The sequence below is a fragment of the Typopeltis vanoorti genome, chromosome 10 (genome assembly GCF_054136105.1).
Source record: "Typopeltis vanoorti isolate ZY-2024b chromosome 10, IOZ_Tvanoo_1.0, whole genome shotgun sequence".
Taxonomy (NCBI): Eukaryota; Metazoa; Arthropoda; class Arachnida; order Uropygi; family Thelyphonidae; genus Typopeltis; species Typopeltis vanoorti.
The window spans coordinates 106,378,367-106,401,467 of record NC_143558.1 but is presented as its reverse complement, the minus strand read 5'-3'; the positions used below and the strand labels follow the sequence as shown (position 1 = coordinate 106,401,467).

General features: G+C 37.5%; 1 protein-coding gene across 6 annotated transcripts in view; it reads left to right on the top strand.

The window, feature by feature from the left end:
* The window catches only part of LOC150102651 (UDP-GalNAc:beta-1,3-N-acetylgalactosaminyltransferase 2-like), a 322,880-nt gene that overhangs the window by 84,971 nt on the left and 214,808 nt on the right, over positions 1–23,101 (top strand). For 5 of the 6 annotated variants that reach the window (XM_090399028.1, XM_090399029.1, XM_090399026.1 and 2 more), the window contains one exon: positions 17,965–18,063. The exons of the other annotated variant lie outside the window; for it this stretch is intronic. In XM_090399028.1, the coding sequence (XP_090255154.1) occupies positions 17,965–18,063 (99 nt within the window). The remainder of the gene's footprint in view (positions 1–17,964; positions 18,064–23,101) is intronic. 6 annotated transcript variants of the gene reach the window in all.

Genomic DNA, 23,101 nt, shown 5'->3' with positions numbered 1-23,101 from the left:
ATATCATTTCTTGGCAACTTTAATTTATAGTATAATTGAGTGGAAAAACTTTCAACAAGAAATTCTGAAGCTTTATGCAAAATTTGTTATTATTAGTCAGGAGCTCTATGGAGTCACAATACCTGGGAATACTTGTTATGAAAGACTCACCTTAGACAATACAAAGTCTATCATACTACTCCTTAAATTTGTTTACTGTCCACATGTTCACATGCCCACCTTATCTGGCAGCACATTCCATGGTCCAGCCACCCGCCATGCAAAGAAGCCACTTCTTACTCATACCTCCTTTCACATCTTTCAAACAAGGATGTCCTCTTGTTTTTCTGTATGAAAAATCTCCCCAGTGTTATTCTTGGAAATACTTCTCAACGGTTTAAATGTCTCAGTCATGTCACCTGTTCATCTTCTATCACCAAACTCTGTAGTTTTCTGGTCCTCAGTTTGTCCCCATAGCCAACAGAGTATTGTCCTGATATCATTTGTGTTATCTGACTCTGCACACTCTCCAAGGTTAATTTATCCTCTTCAAATCTAGGTGGTTAGATCTAAGCACAGTAATCCAGATGTGGTCTGATCAGGACTTTGTACAGTAGGATCCACATTCTTTTATAATCCTGGTCAAAGTGCTTCTTAATATTGCAGTAATCTGTGGGTTACCTTCACATTTGCATCATGTCCCCTAAACTTAAAAATTTTTCTCAACTGTCATCCCAAGATCTCTTGCTTCTTTCACTTCCTCTATCATAGTTACACCAATAGAGTATGTAGCATCCCATTGGTGGACCCAAGATTTCAATATCTTACTTTCAGTTGTATTAAAGTGATATCACCATTCATTTGCCCATCTGTTCAGCTTATTCAAATTATGCTAAAGGGTCACCACTAATATCCTTTTCAAGCTTCACATTATCTGCAAACAACTGAATATCTACCTGCAATCCAGTTGAGTTCTTTCTTTTCCTCAATAATGCTTTCGTACCTACTCTGATATCTGTTACATAGCCAACACTAGTGTGATATCAAACCCAATGTGTTGCAACTTAAACATCAACTTATCATTTGGCACCCTGTCCAGTGCCTTTGCAAAATCCAAAATAATGATAGTATATGCTATTCTGTCATGAACTATATTTGATCCTTTATTATAAAGGTGAAGCAAGTCCGCGCAGTTAGCCTAGTGGCTTTGCGCTTCGCAACCATATGCCTGGGAAAGGATTGTCCCAGGTTCGATTCCCGTCGAAGACGTGAGGAATTTGAGGATCTTCCTCAGGCATAGCCAAGTTAGTCGGTTTTGGGTGCGGACAGTAGCAGGCAAACCGGCCCCGTGAACATACACTTCTACATTCAAAAATATACCCCCCCCCCAGCACAGACTAGGCAGCAGGTTGGTTGGGAGTGGTACTAACAAGTAGTCGCATCTAAATAACTATGCAGACCCTGCATAGGAAGTGGGAATAATGTGTAGTGAAAGATGATTATAAAGGTGAAGCAAATTATTGAAACATGAGTGCCACTTAACAAATCCATGTTGGCCTTCACAGATGATCCTTATCTGCCCAATTTTTGTATGATCTGTCATTAATTTCTCGAAAATCCTTAAAACACGAAATACATACTGGTGTATAGATTGATGTTTCCATTCTTTCGTTTTCCTCATTTGATGGTGTCTTATCCTCTTTTCACTCCTTGGGAACTTTCTTATTTGCTGTATTTCCTTTGAACAGTCAGGTCAATAGAGCTGTTAGTTCCTTACCACTTTCTCTTAAAATAAATGGCAAAATCCCATCAAATCTGCCTTATCGACTTGAGGTGCTTAGTATTTGAAACCCATTCTTCTCATGCACTTACATACTTTCAGTCCTCCATTCTCATCTGCATTGGTCACTTGAGCCCCCATTTCTACCTAACATGGTCATCTGTCTGCAATCATTTCACCTCCTGCTGGCTACATAATGAAAGAATTCCTTAGGATTTTCCCTGGACTGTAGGTCTAGTCTCTTTTCTTTCCAGTTTTGTCTTCCTTGCTATGTTAGTTACTTTTCTGGCTTGAGTCTTATGTTCTACATGCTACTTCTTTTCACCTCCCTCCCTTTATACTTTTCCCTAACTTCTTTTTCATCTACAGTTCCTGTTTGATGTCATTAGTCATCCATTTTACACCAACCTGCTTTATCTTTTTTGCTTGAGGAATGCAATCAATTTGCCATTGCCATCATTGTTAAATATTTCTTAATGAGTTTTCATTCATTTCTGATATATTTCTCTTTCATTTCTTCCATCTGTGGAACTGTCCCTGGCTACATTTTAAGATTATTATAGTTATCTGCCTTATAATTCCACATTAATTTCTCGAATATCTTTAAAACAAGAAATACATACTGGCGTATGTATAGATTGATGTTTCCATTCTTTCGCTTTCCTCATTTGATGGTGTCTTATCCTCTTTTCACTCCTTGGGAACTTTCTCATTTGCTGTATTTCCTTTGAACAGTCAGGTCAATAGAGCTCTCTCCTTGGATACTTCTGTATATCTGTTCAGCATCCAGTTCAAGACAACATGGTCACTCTGACCAGCTGGGGAGTGGGAGCTGGGGGGGGGGCAAGGATACATATCAGTTACAATCAAACTCCAAACTCTTGATTTTCATGTTCTCTCTAATACATGTTGCCTGTCAAGAATTCCAGAAATTCTGTTCTCTTACTTATGAAAGTTTAGAATTTCTGGAATTCTATTCAGCACTTTCCTTTGCTCAGTTTATATTGCTGTAGTTAAAATCTTCCATAATGATCATTCACTTGCCAAATTGGTTTGCCTCAACATTTCCTATTTGTCACTCTGCATACCCTATCCTATAGCAATATCCCATTGAATGTCCTGCCTATCTCTACCATATACTTAAAAATCATTGGTGCCATTTCCTTGAAATTCTCTTCTCTGGAGGACATAGCTCATTACTCCACAACAACATCATTTGCCCTTTCTGTCTTGCTGAAATATGCTCTACCTTTCTATCCTTGTCAGGACATCATCTTCATTCAACCATACTTCACTGATTTCAATAATCTTATGACAGGTTAAGGTTAAACAGTATCACAGGTTCATTTCCTTTATTCCCAATAATCCTAGTATTCGTATAAAGTAGCATCACTGCATTATAAGTATTTCTGTGCCCATTATTATTCCCTCCAGACTCCATTTGACTCTACAGCTGACCATACATTCTCTCATTTTCAGACCATTCCTGCAATTTGAGTTGCTTTGTCCTAATACTCGTTTGCTCAGACATTATCATTCTCTCAGATTTCCACATCATCCATGTTCAGTTGCAGTCCATCCTTTGTAAACAGCTTTCTTCTATCCTCAATTGCATTACAAGCATCCACATATTTCAGACCATGCTTTTGACACATTCTCACAATAACATGATTCGTTATTGTGCTCTCCTTCTTAGTTCTGCATTATCATATAGTATCTTTTCACCCACATCTTCCAAAATTCACACCATGTCCCAGATCATTTGTACCAACTATCTCTATCATATCGTTCCCATTCTCACCTTATTTTATTGCCTTAGTCACACTTTCTGTTGTTCCTGCAGACAATAACTCCTCTAACATTCTAGTCCACACACACCATGAGTCACTGATCTTCTTACATGATTCTCCTCACAGATCCATTTATATCTTGCTCACTTACCTTCCTCACTCCCTCTTCTCATTCCCTGAACTGTCTATCACATCTTCTCTTGTTCATTTTACATCAGGTAGCTTTATGAATCTTCTAATCTCTTCCTTTATACAAATTAACTAATTTGTTACCTCTGTATCTTCAAGCATCATTCAAAATTCATTGACACAGTTGACACCATCCTTTATAGATCCTTTATATTTCCAATCACACTACCTAATGTTATGTCCATCACCATCTCACACTCACCTTCCTACCTATCATTCACATTTCTCATATTTCTCTCTGCCAGCATTCATTCATTTTTGCCTGACTACCATCACTGCCACTGAAATGAGATATGTGACCCAGATCCTCTCATTGTCTACATTTCATTCAAACAAGCACCTTCCCATTTCTTAACTGCCACATTTTTAGATAATGCAAAGAGCGCATGCCACTGGCAGAGCATTCTACAAAATATTGTATGATAATATGCAAAATGTAATCTTTAAATTAAAGAGCCAATAGGCTTCATATTTAATAATGTAATTTAAATAATGTTTATATCACCGAAATGAAGCCTATTGGCTCTTTATATTTAGGTAACTTAATGGGTGCACCTTTTTTTGACAACTCATATAGCAGAGTATATAAGTTCTTTTCGCTATACCCTTTGGTATTAATTTGGTCTAGCTACTCACTGATGAATCCTCAATAAAAGCTGAAACCGGTCTGGGTAGTGACCTCCCACCATAATGTAATAAAAGCATACATTTCCTAGGAAATGTGTTTTACATTATGGAAAATACCAAGAATAGCGATCAGAACTTTACCACCTTTGCTGCAAGTTGCCCGAGTTTGTACTACGTACTTGGAACTACTTGCATTAGCTCATGCTAGTAGTCGCCGATACTTTTATAGTTTATTATACTATATTCATCATGAAACTCTGATTCCAATCTTTGAGTTTCTTATTCGGTTTTAAAACAATGTGGGATTTAATATCCCCTTAATTTAAATAATGTTTATATTGCCGAAATGAAGCCTATTGACTCTTTATATTTAAGGAAAATATAATTGTTTTTAAATAGAAACAATATCCTGATTTTATGTTTTGACAAAAACGAAACTTTTTGTGATGATGTGAATGGCCCTTTTAGAGAAATAGAATTCTTCAGTATAGAGGTAACTGTGAATCCATAACAAAATACACATGTCAACACAGTGGAAAGATATTTAATTAACTGTACATACAGTTAATTAAATTAATGAATTCTTCTTGAACAAGATTTTACTGAAGGATAAAACTGGAGAACATTTTTTCTTCCTTGCAATTGGTTGCAAGGAAGAGAAATATAATAAATTAAAATATAATAAATTATTTTTATTACATTGGATATTAAAAAATTGTTGAAGTATGAGGATTCATTGGATCTTCAGTTTAGTACTAACTGCAAGATTTCTAGAAATTTCAGATACTAAAACTTCAGGAAAATAGATTTATTATTATGACTACTTGGACAGTTAAAACACAGCCAAGACAAGATATCATTCGAAAAACAATTTGACTGATAATGCAGACCAATTCAGATTCTACCAAAGAATCTAAGAATAGTCTGTCATGTAGTGTCATAAAATATGGACTGTTCCAAGTACAGGTATCCCTTGCTTAATGCACAATTTGATTAATGCAGTGAAATAAATTGCGACTATCCTTTGATTATGCGTGGCAAGAGTTTTAAATAATGTCCCTTTAAATTTACCATACAAAAACAAGCAAGCCTCGAGGAGAAAGAAAGTCGTGAGCATGATGACGTTATTCCTCCCACACAGTCGCTCCCAGGGCTAGAGAGCCAGCCAGTTACTTCGCTGCCAGCATTAAGAGTGTGGGTGTATTACAAGCTCCAGTTGTTCTGCTGTATTTACAAATTACGTTCTTCGTAAATTTTACAGTCCATTAATCATGTCGAAGAATAAGAGCAATCCCACAACTAATTCATTAAGTGAAAAAAAGAGGAGGAAAGTAATTACTTTAGATACAAAACTTGATATAATTAAAAGATTTAAACATGGTGAAAGTAAAAGTAAGATTGGAAGTGAATTTGGTTTTAATGAGTCTACAATATGGATTATTTTATCCAAAGCTGATGAGTATTGCGTGCAAGGTAAAGGTGCATCTACATCTGCAAGTATGCAATGCATACGTAACCAGAGTGCTATAAGGTTGAAATGCAAGATCTGTTAATTATTATTATTATTATTTTTATTATTATGCGACACCTCCAGGGAGTCCAAAGACTCATCGAGGGAGAGTGTGCCAACAGTATCATACAATCAAACCCCTTCCAACTACTAACCGCACTTAAACTTGCTTAACTTTTTTTTGCTGAGCCATTAGTAGCAGAGGCTCTACCAATCAACCAACCTTTGCTTTGGCAGGAAGACTGCAATCAAAAGAGAATTCCAATTAGTGCCTGTAATATCACAGCCAAAGCTCTAAGTCTCTTTTCAAAATTTGCAGCTAGAAGGCTGACTTGAAAATTTTAAATCTAAGGCTGCACTAAAGAATATGAAAATAACAGGTGAAGCTGCAAGTGTCAATGAAGATGCAGAACTACATTTCCTGCTGAGCTGCAGAAAATGATCGAAGAAAATGATTACAATTACCGCCAAATTTTCAATGTAGATGAAACTGGCCTCTATTGGAAAAAAATAACATCTAGAACTTTTATATAAAAAAAAAAGAAGCAGCATAGCCTGGCTATAAAGTATCAAAAGGTTACCTTAACTGTTATGCTTGGAGGGAATGCTAATGGAGATTTTAAATTGAAGCCGCTACTTGTCTATTGAACTCAGAACCCCAAGGGCTTTAAAAGGATGTAACAAGAACTCTTTACCTGTAATTTGGTGCACGACTCAGAAGGTTTGGGTTACCTGAAGCCTATTTGAAGATTGGTTTAAATCTTTTTTGTCAGGCAGTTGAAGCTTATTGCAAGAGAAATAACTTAGCTTTCGAAGCTCTTTTGCTTTTAGATAACGCACCTGGTCATCCAAATTCTCTTAATGGTCTGTGTGAGAATGTGAAAGTTTTATTTTTTCCACTAAATACGACATCATTCCTACAACCCATGGACACGGGCAACTTTCAAAGCCTATTTTCTTAAAAAGACATTTTCAAAGGCAGTAAAAAGAACAACGGGAGAAAATACGATCACGCTCCAAGAATTTTGGAAAAAATTTAACATTAAACATGCAATTGAAAACATTCATGACTCGTGGGAGCAAGTGTCTTCTGGCTGCATGAAAGCTGTTTGGAAAAACATTTTGCCAGAATGCGCTAATTACTTGGGTTGTTTTCAGAATCCTGTGAACAACGTGGTTAAAGAAATCGTTGCACTTGGTGAAGAGTTTGGTTTGATGCAGAAGATTTTAAAGAATTACTGGATTCAAATTCAAAAGATTTCAGCGACAATAATCTTTTTGATATTGAACAACAATGTGCATATGAAGACAACGAACAAATGGAATGTGAAGATGAGGTTCCAAAGGAGATAACAATCAAAGAACTGGATGGAATATTTAGCGGTTTAGAATCGCTTAAGCAGCAAGTAATGGATATGGATCCAGATGTTAATCGAAGAATGCTTGTTTGCCAAGGTCTACAGAGTCATTTTGCTTGTTATCGTAGAATTTATGCTGATTAGAAAAAAACTAAAACTGTTTCAAACGACTCTAGATAACTTTTTTGATAAAAAATTACAGTAACTAATTTAGGTACAAGCATTTATTAAACATTTACTTTGCATTCATTTTTTATCTTTCCAAAAAGAGTACCATATAAAACGAATTATTAATACAGTAATTGATCATGGACGAATTGTAATTTTTACCATTGATTATTAGATTTGATTAATGCGATTTTGATATACGTGGTAACATTAAGGGATTAATTAATCATGTTAATCAACAGATACCTGTAATGTTTTTTGTGAATCATATGTGTTTAGTTCTTGTAAATAGTTGGAATAGCTTCTTTGCATTGCACCAAATGTGCTGATAATAGTTGGGATAACTTTAGTGTGTTTAAGACACAGCCAGCTAACTTCAATTGCCGAATCTCAATATTTATAACTTTTTTCCAGTTCTTTGTTGTTAATGTTGTTATCACTGGGTGCTGCAGTGTCAGTAATCCAAACTTGATGTATTTAATTGTGATGTAAAGGTCTGTTGTGTTCCAAAGGCCAATCAGCTCATATTCTAAATTCTCAGAGAATTTTTGCTGTTTTGTTTTCCAGTACTATTTCTATTTAATGCTGCCACCAGTTATAAGAAGTAGGAAATTGTTATATATATATATATATATATATATATATTATTATTATTATTATTACCCCAAGACCTCATGGAGTCAAAGCCTCATCTGGGAGGTCATTTTATCACACATACATCTCATCATACCGAGCCTTAAAAACATTCAAATGCCTTGCAGACGCCACACTCTCAGGCAAGGCATTCCAATCATTCACAACTCTGCATGAAAAAAACCTGCCTCTCACTCCCCTACTCACACCTTCTTTATACAGTTTCCAGGGATGACATCTGGTTCTCCCCGATCTCCCACTATTCTCTGTAGAACTTCTCCACCATTGATCTTATAACAACCCCTTACCAACTCGTAGGTCTCTATTATATCTCCCCCTCTTCTTCCTCCTCTCCACCAGACTCTGCAAATTACATCTTCTCAATCTTTCCTCATACCTAACATTCCAGAGGTCAGAAACTACCTTAGTCAGTCGCCTTTGCACCCTTTCCAACATCTCTTCATCCTTCTGAAAACTCGGTGACCAAATCTGGGCACAATAGTCCATGTGTGGCCTAATCAAAGCCTTATACAATGGAACAAGAATCTCCCCTACTTCTACACGTCAGTGTCCTCTGCATCATTCCCAGAAGCCTTTGTGTTGTCTTCACAATTTTGGCAATGTGTCCCCTAAATTTTAGATCCTTATCCACTATCACCCCCAGATCTCTTATTTCCTCTACCTCCAACAATATATTCTCACCAAGCATAAATTCTGCATCCCATCTTTGTTTTCCAAATTTTAAAACCTTACATTTTGCAACATTGAACTCGCATCCCGATTTGCTTGCCCAATCACTCAATTTATTCAAGTCTTCTTGCAAAGCCACAACATCTTCACTACTCTTTACGGTTCGTCCCAACTTTGCATCGTCTGCAAACAACTGAATATCTCCATCCAAATCTTCGCCAATATCATTAATATACAAGTTAAATAGTAATGGCCCTAAAACAGACCATGAGGCACTCCACTAGTGACTTTCTTTTTCCTGGATATCGCACCCCTATACACAACTTGTTGATACCTATCAGATAGCCAGTCTCCGATCCAATGCACTAATCTAATATCCAACCCCCATCTGCTCTTGACTGTCAACTTATCATGATGTACCCTATCAAAAGCTTTTGCGAAATCCAAGTATATTACTGTGTATCCTTCTCCTCTGTCCAAGGAAGCAGTCACTTTATTGTAATAAGTAAGTAGATTACTAAAACATGACCTCCCTTTAGCAAATCCATGCTGTCCATCAAAGATTATACCATTGTTGTCTACTCAACTCTGGATCTATATACCAATGCATTATTTTGGCTACTTGATCATGGCAATATTTGTAATCAATTTGGGCTATCTTTCTGCAGCATTGATCAGATTGTTCTACAGCTTCATCTTTCTGATCACATATATCTTCATTGACTGTTTATTACTGATGTTCTTAGTTGTTTTTGCTTTCATTGCATTAGTTTGGATTCTTGAGCCCATTCTTAAATGAATGAATTCTTCTATTTCTTTTTTTTACTGTATCCATATTGTAGCCATTGCCAAGTCCTGGTCATGTCATTTTTTTCCTTGATGTCTCAGAGAAATTGGCCATGTAAGGATTTATTTGCCAAATCCCAGTCTTGTCATTTTTTCCCTTGATATCTCAAAGAAATTGGCCATGTAAGGATTTATTTTTCTACTGCACATATTAATTATTTTGCTTTTTTTTAAATCTAATTTATTTCCTGTTGTTTTTAGAAGGTCTTGTGAAATGGCTTGGAGCATCTGCTCAACACTGTTGTCATTATAATTTTTTAAACTTATTTCTTCTTCAACAGTTTGTCTCACTTGCAGCAGATCTCTGCCCATCTATTGTTCTTGGTAGATACAGCCGGTCAGCATCACTTTGTGGATGCAGTGCATGATGCATAGTCATTAATTTTCGAATTTTGCATTTCAGTTTGTTCATATTTTCTTTTGTCCAATCTACTATGCCAGCTGTGTAATGGATCCCTGGTGTAGCCAAAGAGTTCATTTCTTCAAATGGTGTTCAATCCATTTGTTCCTAGGATGTTTCCGAATCTTTTGGTGTATTTTGCTGCTCTTTGCTATTTAACTTTTGAGTGGAGAATATTACTGGCTTTTAATATTCCTAGGTAATTATAGTATTTTGTAACTGAAATTGTTTTTATATATCTCTCTCCTGATCAAAATTAAAATTACTAGCATCATTAATTTTTCTTCATTTAATAGATAAAATTGTGCTTTGAAATGATGTCCTGATTGAAAATAAAAACTCTGTTCAGTAATGAGTCTATTTGCTGTGCTGATTTTTTGTGTAACTTAATGTGATCCATATACAGCATTATTTTTAGGAATTTCGTATCCAAGTTTTGTTTTCTTCAAAATCATAGACAAAGTTATCAAAGAAATGTTGAAAAGTAATGGTGACAGAGAATCACTTTGGAAAATTCCATGTCTAATGCTGATATCTCGAAATTGTTTTCCATGATTTCATAGCAGCAGCCAGAAACAAACATATTTTTTGCTAATTCCAAATATTTCTAGTGATTTTAGGATCTGGGAGTAGGAGGGAGTTGAATGCTTTCTTGTAGTCTATCCATGTCATGCTCAACTTTGTTTTTGATTTTTTTGAATTTCTGTGGATCATTGTATCAGTAAGGATCTGGTTTTTCGTTCCTGTAGTTTTTTTAAAATTGCACTTTTGTTCAGTCAGATCAATCTGATTATCTGATGAGTAGTGGTATATAGAGTTTGCTGAGAACAGCTTAAGTTTAGTTGGCAGGCATGTTATTGGATGATAGTTACTTGGATCTGCACTCTTATTCTTATCTTTCATTAAGAGAAATGTATGCCCAGATGTCATCCAGTCTTTGACTGAGCCTGACTATGACAAATAATTAAATTGTTTTGCCATTCAACCATGTAGGCTAGTTAGATGCTTTAACCAAAATCCTTGAAATTCAGCTTTGCATGGTACATTCCAGTTTAATTTTCTAGCTTGTGCTCTGACCATTTGTTCAGTAATAACGACATTTTGCATTTGCTTTTGTTTCATTTCTGATTCTATTTCCTTAATCTATGAGGTATTTGTTTATGTTCAATAGGATTGTCATTGATTTACTTCCAAAATTCGAGTGTTTCTTCTTTTTCCAGTGAATGATTGTTTGCATTTCCTGGAGAGATTGAAAGAAATGATGTAGGTTCAAGTAGTAATTAAATTGTTCTGCCATTCAACCATGTAGGCTGGTTATTATTATTATTACCATCGCCCAAGACCCCCCCCCCCCCAATGGAGTCAAAGACTCATCTGGGAGGTCCTTTTATCATACACACAGCTCGTCATACCGTGCTTTAAACGCACTCAAATTCTCTGCAGAAGCTGCACTCTCAGGCAAGGCATTCCAATCCTTCACAACTCTGCATGAAAAAAAAAAACATACTTCTCACACCCTCTTTATACAGTTTCCTCTGGTTCTCCCCTGATCTCCCACTATTTTCTGTAGAATCTCTCCATCATTGATCCTGTAACAACCCTTACTAACTGGAAGGGCTCTATCATATCTCCCCTCTTCCTCCTCTCCACCAGACTCTGCAAATTGCATGTTCTCAATCTTTCCTCATACTCGACATTCCAGAGGTTAGAAACTACCTTAGTCAGTCACCTCAGAACCCTTTCCAACAACCAATTCTTCTGAAAACCAGGTGACCAAATCTGGGCACAATAGAACAGGAATCGTCCTACTTCTACAAGTCAGTGTCCTCTGCATCACTCCCAGAATTCTTTGTGCTGTCCTCACAATTTTGGCATTGTGTCCCTCTAAATTTCAGATCTTTATCCACTATCAACTCAAGATCCCTTATTTTCTCCACCTCCGACAATATATCCTCACCAAGCATAAATTCTGCATCCAATCTTTGTTTTCCAAATTTTAAAACCTTACATTTTGCAACATTGAACTCACATCCCCATTTCCATGCCCAATCACTCAATTTATTCAAGTCTTCTTGTAAGGCCACAATATCTTCTCTACTCTCCATGGTTTGTCCCAACTTTGCACCATCTGCACTGGTGCATTCCGGTTCTTTAATTTTCTAGCTTGTGCGCTGACCATTTCTTCAGTAATAATGACATTTTGCATTTGCTTTTGTTTCATTGCTGATTCTATTTCCTTAATCTATGAGGCATTTTTTATGTTCAATAGGATTGTCCTAGACTGACTACTAAAATTCAAGTGTTTCTTCTTTTTCTATTGAATGATTGTTTGCATTTGTATTTTCCTGGAGAGATTAAAAGAAATGATGTAGGTTCAGTCAAAATTGAATATTTTGTATATATTGGTTGATTTTTGTTTCATATCTTTTAATTATTTTTCTGCTGTAGCAATAAACTTTAGCAATTGTTTTGTTGGTCAAATTACATGTATTTAAAAGTTTGTTTTTGATGCCATTATTTTTCAGCTACTCTCCTATGAGACTCTTTAAGTTGCTTAGATCAGTTCAAAGTTTGTTGACTTTCATTCCATCCAAATTTTCCACGGTGCAGATTGCTTCATCTTTGGCTTTTGCTCACAGTTTACAACCAAGCTTTGCTTCACTGTAATGATATAAACTATGCTGTATAAGAGCTGATTTGTTTATATCATTACAGTGAAGCAAAGCTTGGTTGTAAACTGTGAGCAAAAGCCAAAGATGAAGCAATCTGCACCGTGGAAAATTTGGATGGAATGAAAGTCAACAAACTTTGAACTGATCTAAGCAACTTAAAGAGTCTCATAGGAGAGGAGCTGTTTTAGCCTAGATTTATTAATGTTGGTAGTCTTATATGGGTATATATGGAATTCATAAACAGGGGTACACAGCATGAGAAAGGTGGATGCTCCAAGAGGAGGTGAGCATGTGTAGGCAGGAAAGGAATGGGATGACCAGGGATCAAGAAGAAACAGTTGGAATTCAAAAGGGTTTTAAAATGAAGAAGCAGAAAGGGAAATGGCCCCTGTCGAGCATGGAGAGATCACATCGAATGAGTCGTATCAGTGGAACTAGCTGTCGATCCAGAAACGAGCTGTTGTGTTTGTATACAAATGCTAGAAGTATAAGAAACAAGGCAGATGAAATGGTTGCACTAAATGCATCTGTTCACCCAAAGATTTTCAGAATAAGTGAGACATGGTTGGAAGAGGATGACATCCTGACAGGAATAGAGATGGGAGGGTATGATGTGTTTCATGAGGACAGAAGGGGTAAAAAGAGAGGGGGAGTGCTATCGATGATAGAGAAAGAGTTATGTCCATATAAAGTAGAGATGCAAGAGGGAAATAGTGCCAGTGGTTTTGAGGCAGTATGGTGTGAGATAGAGGTGAATGGAATCAAATAATTGGTGGGATGTTGTTATAGACCAGGTAATGTGGATGGTGGTGATAATGAAATGTACAATCAAATTAGCCAAGTAAATAAGAAAAGGGTGATTTTAATTATGGCAATATAGACTGGAATGATGAGATAGCAACTGGAAGTAAAGAAAATAAGTTTCTTGAGTTTTTGAGGGATAACTACCTCAGACAGTATGTAACAGAGGGCACACGAGGATTGAAGGGCTTGGATTTGGTCATCTCATCAGAGGATGTAATTATAAATGAGGTGTCAAATCATCCACCAATTGGTGATAGTGACCATAAGGTGATTACCTGGGTGGTTGCCAGCAGTGCAAGGACCCCTGTGAGAAAAGGGTATATGTGGAACTACAAGGGGGGGGGGGATTATGAAGCACTCAGGAGACAGCTTGCGGGTGTAGCGTGGAATGAGGAGGCAGCTGGAAAAGAGATCATTGCAGCTTGGGGGATTTTCAGAAACTGTTTAGTAGATGCAATGTCTAAATGTATTCCAAGGGTGAGAAGGTTAAATAAAGTAGGTGTGAGATTGATGAATAAAGAGATTAAGCATTTGATACAGAGAAAAAGGGCATTGTGGAAAAGTATAAGAGAAGTGGAAGTAACCAATTTCATGAGGTCTACAAAGAGGTCTACGACCAGGCAAGGAGGGTGACTTGATTGGTGAGAGTAGCTAAAGAGAGGTATGAACAGCAGTTAGCTAATGAAGCCAAAAAGAATCCTATGGAGTTCTTTCAATATGTAGCCAGCAAAAGAAAGAATGATTATAGAAGGATGAACATTGATTGGAGAAAATGGTATAAAGACAGCTGATGCAGAATGTGTGGTGGAGATACTTAATGAACAGTTCATAAAGATCTTTCAATCTTGTGAATGTGACTTCATGGAGGGATTGAGAGCAGTTGATAATGGGGAGGAAAGACTGACTGTAGGTGAGCAAGAGGTATATGGGGAGTTGAGTAAACTAGATGTAAATAAGGCTGTGGGACTTGATAATATATCACCACGTATTCTGAAAGAATGTGCCAGGGAGTTGACACCTGCCTTGATATATTTTTTTAATATGAGTCTTGCACTCGGTCAAGTTCTTAAGGGGTAAAAGGAGGGTAAGATTGTGCTACTTCGTAAAGGAGGTGATCGAACTCAAGCAACAAACTATAGGTCTATCTGTGTGCCAGGTGTTGTGGTTAAGTTGTTGGAGAAGCTTGTGAGAATTAGGATACTGAGTTGGGTTGATAACAATGGTATTATCTTTGATGGACAGCATGGATTTGCTAAAGGGAGGTCATGTTTTAGTAATCTACTTACTTATTAGAATAAAGTGACTGCTTCCTTGGACAGAGGAAAAGGATACACAGTAATATACTTAGATTTTTCAAAGGCTTTTGATAGAGTACCTCATGATAGGTTAGTTCCCCCATACACAACTTGTTGATACCTATCAGATAGCCAGCAACAAGTTGTATGGGGGAGTGATATCCAGGAAAAGGAAAGTCACTAGTGGAGTGCCTCAGGGGTCTGTTTTAGGTCCATTAATATTTAACTTGTATATTAATGATATAGGTGAAGATTTGGATGGAGATATTCAGTTGTTTGCAGATGATGCAAAGTTGGGATGAACCATGAAGTGTAGCGAAGATGTTGTGGCCTTACAGGAAGACTTGAATAGATTGAGTGATTGGGCACGGAAATGGGGATGTGAGTTCAATGTTACAAAATGTAAGGTTTTAAAATTTGTAAAACAAAGGTGGGATGCAGAATTTATGCTTGGTGAGAATATGTTGTTGGAGGTAGAGGAAATAAGAGATCTGGGGGTGATAGTGGATAAGGATCTAAAATTTAGGGGACACCGCCAAAATTGAGAAGACAACACAAAGGCTTCTGGGAATAATACGGAGGACACTGACGTGTAGAAGTAGGGAGATTCTTGTTCCGTTGTATAAGGCTTTGATTAGGCCACACATGGACTATTGTGCCCAGATTTGGTCATTGGGTTTTCAGAAGGATGAAGAGATGTTGGAAAGGGTGCAAAGGAGACTGACTAATATAGTTTTTGACCTCTTGAATGTTGAGTGTGAGGAAAGATTAAGAAGATGTAATTTGCAGAGTCTGGTGGACAGGAGGAAGAGGGAAGATATGATAGAGACCTACAAGGGGTTGTTATAGGATCAATGCTGGAGAAGTTTTACAGAGAATAGTGGGAGATCAGATGAGAACCAAAGGTCATCCCTGAAAACTGTATAACGAGGGTGTGAGTAGGGGAGTGAAAGGCAGGTTTTTTTCGGGCAGAGTTGTGAATGATTGGAATGCCTTGCCTGAAAATGTGGTTGTCTGCAAAGAGTTTGAATGTGTTTAAAACACGGTGATGAGCTGTGTGTGTGATAAAAGGACCTCCCAGATGAGTCTTTGACTCCATGAGGTCTTGGGTTGGTAATAATAATAATATGGTTTCAGTATGGTTTATTTACTTCATTTCATATTGCATTTCTGTCAAAATATTCTGAGATGTGTCATAAGCTTCATGATCACTGAGTTGAATTTTGAAGTTAGATACAACTTGATTGTTACTGGAACCTTTGATTTTTTAGGTAACTCTTGCAACTCAAGTTTAGTAAGTATTTTGTTGTGGAATGTAAATTTTTTTGGTCCTTAAGTCTTTGTTCTGTTATTGCAGATTCTGGGAATTTTTATTTCGAAATCTTGCATATCCTTTCTAAAACCCTATTTTTATGGCACTGATCTGTAAAAACATTTCACAACTTCCTTGTTTTCTTCTGTAACCATTTTTTTTGTTTGATTTCTTCCAGTTGCTTTTGAACTTCCTACTCTGGTTGCCCAGTAATGAGAGCTAGATATTATTATTATTGTTTTTTATATCATCCCCACATACACATCAACGTTCTCAAGACCTATGACATAGCAGTGCTATGTGGACAAAACACCTCTATGGAGTTCAAGGAAGCAATTTGGTATAGTACTCTCCTTCTCCATGCAATCTGATGATGGCTGCTGTAGTCTGGAATGAATTCAGTGTTCTAATTTGAACCAAGGATGTTTGATGGATTTAGGTCTGGACTCTGAGCTGGCCAGTCCAACACTTCAACTTTGTTTATGGAAATCACTCTCGGACACCCAGTACAGTATGGCATGGAGCATTGTTATGTTAAACATGCAAGGGTTACAGAGGTACTTCCACAATGTTGGAAACATGAAGTTGTCCAGGATGGCTAGATAGCCATATGACACCATAGTTTTGGGTATGTCCAACTGAAACATCCCCATACCATTACCGAACTTCTACCAGACTTGACAGTTGGAATGATGCAGTCCTGCTGGAACCATTCACCAGGTAATCTCCAGATCCAAACATGACCATCAGAGTGAAACGTTTGGAAGTGGGATTCATCGCTCCATAGAATCATTTTCCAATTATCTGTGGCCAGGAATGGTATGAAAGATACCAGCCCAAATGTTTGGTGTTGAGAAGGCTGATGTGTGGTTTGTTCGCAGCAGTTCTGCCACTGTAACCTAAGGTATGCTACTCTGCAGAGAATTCTTGTGCTGACAGATGTCCTTTCAGTATTTTCCAGGTTGACTTCAAGGTCTGCCACTGATGACGTTCAGGATGCTCGAATATTCTGAGACAGAGCTTATTGATCTCATGTCAGTGGCCTCCCAGGGTGTTTTCCTGCTGAGGTAGCATGATCAACTTTCCATCTACAAATGACATAGGTAACGATGGATTTTGGTTTACTGAGATGGGTAGAATTTCACATACAGAAAGACCACTGATGTGACACCCAACTACTATCCCAACTCAACTGAATGTGGTATCTTGACATCAAGTGCAGTGCAAAACATGCAGCACATCCCACCTTTTATTACCAGATTAACACAGACTCTCCCTGAATATTTGCATTTGGTAGGATCTGAAATTTGCTTGGCCTGTAAGGTGTCCAAATGCTTTTGTCAACATAGTTACGTTGATTCACTACTTCAGTTGAAGAAGATCATATAAAAGTTCCTCCTATCACCATGATAATAGCACTTTTCCCTTCACCAAGCACATTTCACCCTTTAACATTTTCAGTTAAAGGATGAAATGTGCCATTTTTCCGGTTGCATTGCAAAGGCTTATATTTGTTGGTTTTCAAATTAAGGAATTATTAAGTTATGAAGAATTTGAAAAAGAATATCATTAAAATAGAACTAGAACTCTAGAAATTGTTCAGAGATGTTGTTAAAGAATTTTTGGAGAACAAAGTGCCACAGGATGAGGAAATGATCTTGAATGTCACCAGATCCACTATCTTCATTCTCATTTGAACTTCTTTCCAGAGTACAGTGTATGACAAGCAGGATTGGAAATTAATTCCACTTAGCACAGTTAAAAATCAGAATTATAGTGGATACTAGGATTAATTTTTAGTGATGCTTTACAGCTAAATATGTTACAGTCCATTGTTTTATTGAAGATAAACATTTTATTTCATTTAAGAACTTGTGATATGTGAATTACAGTTATAATGTTCTGCTATAGGTTCTTCATCCTATTATTTTATTGAAATTGGGAGTTTTAGCTGAGGTAGTACCTTCATATGGGAATATTACAGTAGCATTGCTTAATGGAGCTACAAAGGTTTGTGTGTAGTTTTATTTTATTTTATTTATTTATTCATTCCTCCCCCCATATATAAAAAATGTCTATCAATAAGAATTTATTTTCAGCTAATTGAAGATAGTGTAATAATAATATTATTCAGAGTATGTGAAAGTAGCGATAAACTAGTTTGTTATCAGTTGTTTGCTGACCTGATTAATGTTAGTTGACTGAATAAATATCATCTCAAATTTCTAGTGTAGGCTATGGGTTCAAATCCTATTTGGAAAAAGTCTGCATTTGGAAAATGATTTCCATTACTCATTGTGAGACCTCCACCCTATTTCTTGGAGGGTTGAAATGGCTTGAAAAGGTGCCATGTTTAGTCTCTTGAACAAGGTTCCTGACCAATGTAACCCTTACACCATCTCCGGAGCTCATGTGTTATGGGTGGGAAGCCTTTTATGGGCAGGATTATCATAAACATAAATTAACTTACATGTTATAAGTTTTTATTTATGATAATCCCACCCACAATGGTTTCAAACTTTTAGAAGTTGTGACCTACTGAAAAGTTCTAGCCAAAGCAGCCATGCACATAGCAGTGCTATTTTAAGCTCACTGTTTTGAACAGTGGAATTTCTGAAATCTGTATAGAAACTGCATACACTAGCAGTGACATCAAATTCTTCTGAATGAGAGAGTACAGAGTGAATCAACCTAATTGATTCACTTTGTACTCTCTACAAATGACTGAATATTTAAATTTTTCAGTAATAGTGACAAACTTTATTATTATTATTACAGGACACCTCCAAGGAGTCCAAAAACTCATCGAGAGAGAGGGCACCTGCTCTACAACTCTCCATCTCCACCAACTACAGCAAACTGCACCATCTGTAACAATGCCATCTACTGTCCACCACCACCGCTAGTATTTTCACAGACAATCACAAACATCCATGTCCACTGTGGGATTTGAACCTGCCACTTTTGGCTGGTGAGCAAATACTCTAACCAGGCCGAGTGGTTCTACAAACAAAGCTTATAACCGTATCTTTACAAAGGCAGAAAAAATAGCATTACTAAAGCAAATGCTCAATATGGCTGCCTTGTTCTAGAACACAGGCATGTGATCATTTTACCAAATTGGAGGCAACTCTTCAAAGCATGGAATTACTGACTGCTCTAATTGTTTCAGTGATGTTAAACTTGTATACTTTACCTTTCAGGTAACCCCATAAGAAGAAATCTGGAGGTGACAAATCTGGCAACCTTGGGGGCACAAAGTCCTTTAGAAATTAGTCTGTTACCAAAAAACTCTTTCAAAAATTTTCAATCACATTCTTCAATTTCAAGGAGAGCCACGAACTGGATGATGATGTCTTGGTACAGTGCGCTGTTCAGTGTCATCTCAAAGAAAATGGGTCTGATAATGCAGTGGTGTGATACTGCACACCACACTTCAATTTTCACAGAATGCAAGGGTGTTTCATGGAAAACACGAGGATTTTCCAATGACCAGATTCTGTTATTTTTGCTGTAGACATATCCACTAAAGTGGAGCCATGCTTTGTCACTGAAGAAAATGTTGTCCAGCTCGTGAACTCCATTTTCTTCAACAAATGATCAAAAACACCTACAGTACACAACTTTTCCTTATCCAGTGGTTTCAGTTCCTGAACTGAGTGAGCATAGTGTATGAAGCATTAATTGTTTGGTGGCTCCAAGCACTGCCATATGACATAACTCTCTGTGCAGAGAATTTTCTAAGACTCTTTGAAGGTGAATGTTGCAACATGTCATGTACCGCAATCACTTTAGCCTGTCAAAATGGAAGGTCTTCCATGCTACTGTTTGTCTGCAGCTGATCCAGTTCTCTGAAAGCATTTGATTGATATTGTAATTGTCAAATTTTGAGGAACAACTGAGTTGGAATACTTCTGAAATTCCTTCACAATATTTGCATAAGGATAACAGGCAAAATAACATTCAAAACTAACAACTCATTGCTCCTGGAAAAGTACCATTTCGCTTTCCTCATAAACAAAACTATGCAATGGATGCCAAATACCCAATACATGGTGGATAGATTACATGATAGTGGCCAGTGGTTCTGGGTGCTGTCTATAGGCAAAATGAATAATTGGAATTGAAACACTTTGATGCAGCTTAGCTTCAACTTCGATGTGGCAAATTTTGGATCACCCTATATTCATTCTTGTCTGGCATAGAGACATACTTAAACTACTATACTCCTGTCCTACCTTCTGTCCTTTGTAATGTGGTGCCAAGTTTCCATTTAAAGTTGGTCATTGTGTGTCATGATGCATAGTTTTTGCTTTTCAAATTTCCCTACAATGATGGAGTGTCTCAAGCCTCTATACTTTTAACTGTCCTCTTTGATTCAGATATTATTATCCCAAGACCACATGCAGTCAAAGATTCATCAGGATAGGTCTATTTGTCATACATACACAGCTCATCATACCATGCCATAAATACATTCAAATTCTCTGCAGACACTATACACTCAGGCAATGCATTATAATCATTTACAACTCTCCATGCAAAAAACTGCTTCTCACTCCCTTGCTTGCACCCTCCTCATAAAGCTTCCAGGGATGAAATTGAAGAGGTTTTTCATTTGATGAAAAACCTCTTCAATGTTAATCCTATAACAATCCCTTACCAACTTGTACATCTCTGTCATATCACATTTCTTCCTCCTATCCACAAGACTCTGCAAATTGTAACTTCTCAGCCATTCTTCATACTCAAAATTCTAGAGACCAGAAATTACCTTAGTCAATCACCTCTGAATCCCTTTCGGTATCTCTTAATCCTTTTGAAAACCAGTAGACCAAATCTGTGTGCAGTAGTCCATATGTGGCCTAATGAAGACCTTATACAATGTAAACAGAATCCTCTTGCTTCTACAAGTCATTGTCTTCTTCTTCATTGCCAGAATTCATTGTGTTGTCCTCTCAATTTTGACAATGTGTTTTCTAAATTTTAGATCCATATCCACCATCACCCCAAGATTTCTTATTCCCTCCACCTCCCACAATATATCCCCACCAAGAGTAAATTCTACATCCTATTTTTGTTTTCCAAATTTTAATAGCTTATATTATTATTATTATTATTATTATTATTCAGGCCTCCATGGAGTCAAAAGACTCATCGTGGGAGGTCCTTCCTAAGAACATAAAGTCTCTCATACCACTCCTTAAACGCATTGACCGTTCTTGCCCTCACCACTCTATCAGGCAATGCATTCCACGGCTCAACCACCCTCCATGCAAAGAAACCACTCCTCACCCTCTTGCTCACAGTTGCCTTTCGTAACTTTCAGGGATGGCCTCTTGTCATCACTCCTTCCCGCTGTTCAACCAAATGAAAGAACTCCCCAGTGTCAACCCTGTAACCACCTCTCAACAGTTTAAAAGTCTCAATCATATCACCTCTCCTTCTTCTATCCGCCAAACTCTGCAGTCCACATTCACTCAGCCAATTCTCATAACTATCCTTGTACAGTCCTGAGACCATCTTTGTCATCCATCTTTGTATCTTTTCCACAGTTAATTTATCCCCTTCAAATCCTGGGGACCAAATCTGAGAACAATAATCCAAGTGTGGTCTGATCAGAGACTTATACAATGGAATGATAACCCTCTTATCTCTGCAGGTCAGTGTCCTTCTCATAATTGCAGCAATCCTCTGTGTTACCTTCACCACCTTAGCAATATGTCCCCTAAACTTCAGGTTTCTATCAATCATCAACCCCAGATCTCTTGTCTCCCCAACTTCCTCCAGTATAACTCCTCCCATAGAGTATGCAGCATCCCATCGATGTTTCCCAAACCTCAAGACCTTACATTTTGCTGCATTAAACCGACACCCCCATTCATTTGCCAATCTATCTAGCTTATTCAAGTCCTCTTGCAGGGCTACCACATCTGCACTATTACTAATAATCCTTCCCAGCTTCGCATCATCCGCAAACAACTGAATATCCCCCTGCAATCCACTGGCAATGTCATTGATATAAAGGTTAAACAATATAGGTCCTAGTACTGAGCCCTGTGGGACCCCACTTGTAGCCTTCTATCTCCTTGAAACTGCTCCACCATACACAACTCTCTGATACCTATCAGACAGCCAATCCTGAATCCAGTTGACCAATCTGACATCCAGACCCATGTATTGCAACTTAAATATCAGCTTATCATGTGGCACCCTGTCAAATGCCTTTGCTAAGTCTAAGAAAATTGCAGTATATGCCTTTCCCTCATTTAATGTTCTTGTAACTTTATTATAAAAGGCTAGCATATTGCTAAAACAAGAGCGCCCTTTCACAATCCATGTTGACTCTCACAGATAACATTACCCTCATCTTTCCAGTGCTGTATACGGTCCCTCACTACTTTCTCCAAGATCTTAACAACTACTGATGACACACAGACTGGTCTATAATTATTCACTTCCAGTCTGTTACCACCCTTATGCAATGGCACTATCTTACCTTCCTTCCATTCCCTGGGCACCTTTGCCGAAGCCAGACTTTCATTGAAAAGCCAGGTTAAAGGGACTGTCAGTTCCCTAGCACATTCTCTCAAAACTCGTGGTGAAATACCATCCAGTCCCAAAGATTTATTGACATCCAGAGTTCTCAGTATCTGAAACACACTCTCCTCCTGTACCTCTAAACCTTGAACCTGCCCTATCCCTCTAGCATTAAAACTGACTCCTCCAGGATGAAATACTCCAATAAAGTGGTCATTGAACAATTCCATTATGTCCTCTGCATCAGTCACTCTATTCCCATTTTTATCCCACAATATCATTCTTCCACAGTCATTTCTCCTCCTACTGGCCACATTGCTCAAAAATTCCCTAGGATTTTCTTTGGATCTTAGGGCCAATCTCCTCTCATATTCCAGTTTCGCTTTCCTTACCACAATAGTCACTCTTCTGGCCTGTGTCTTATATTCTTCACGCATCCTCTCTTCACCTGTCTCCTTATATCTCTTCCATAGCCTCTTTTTCACATGCAATTCCTGTTTAATATTGT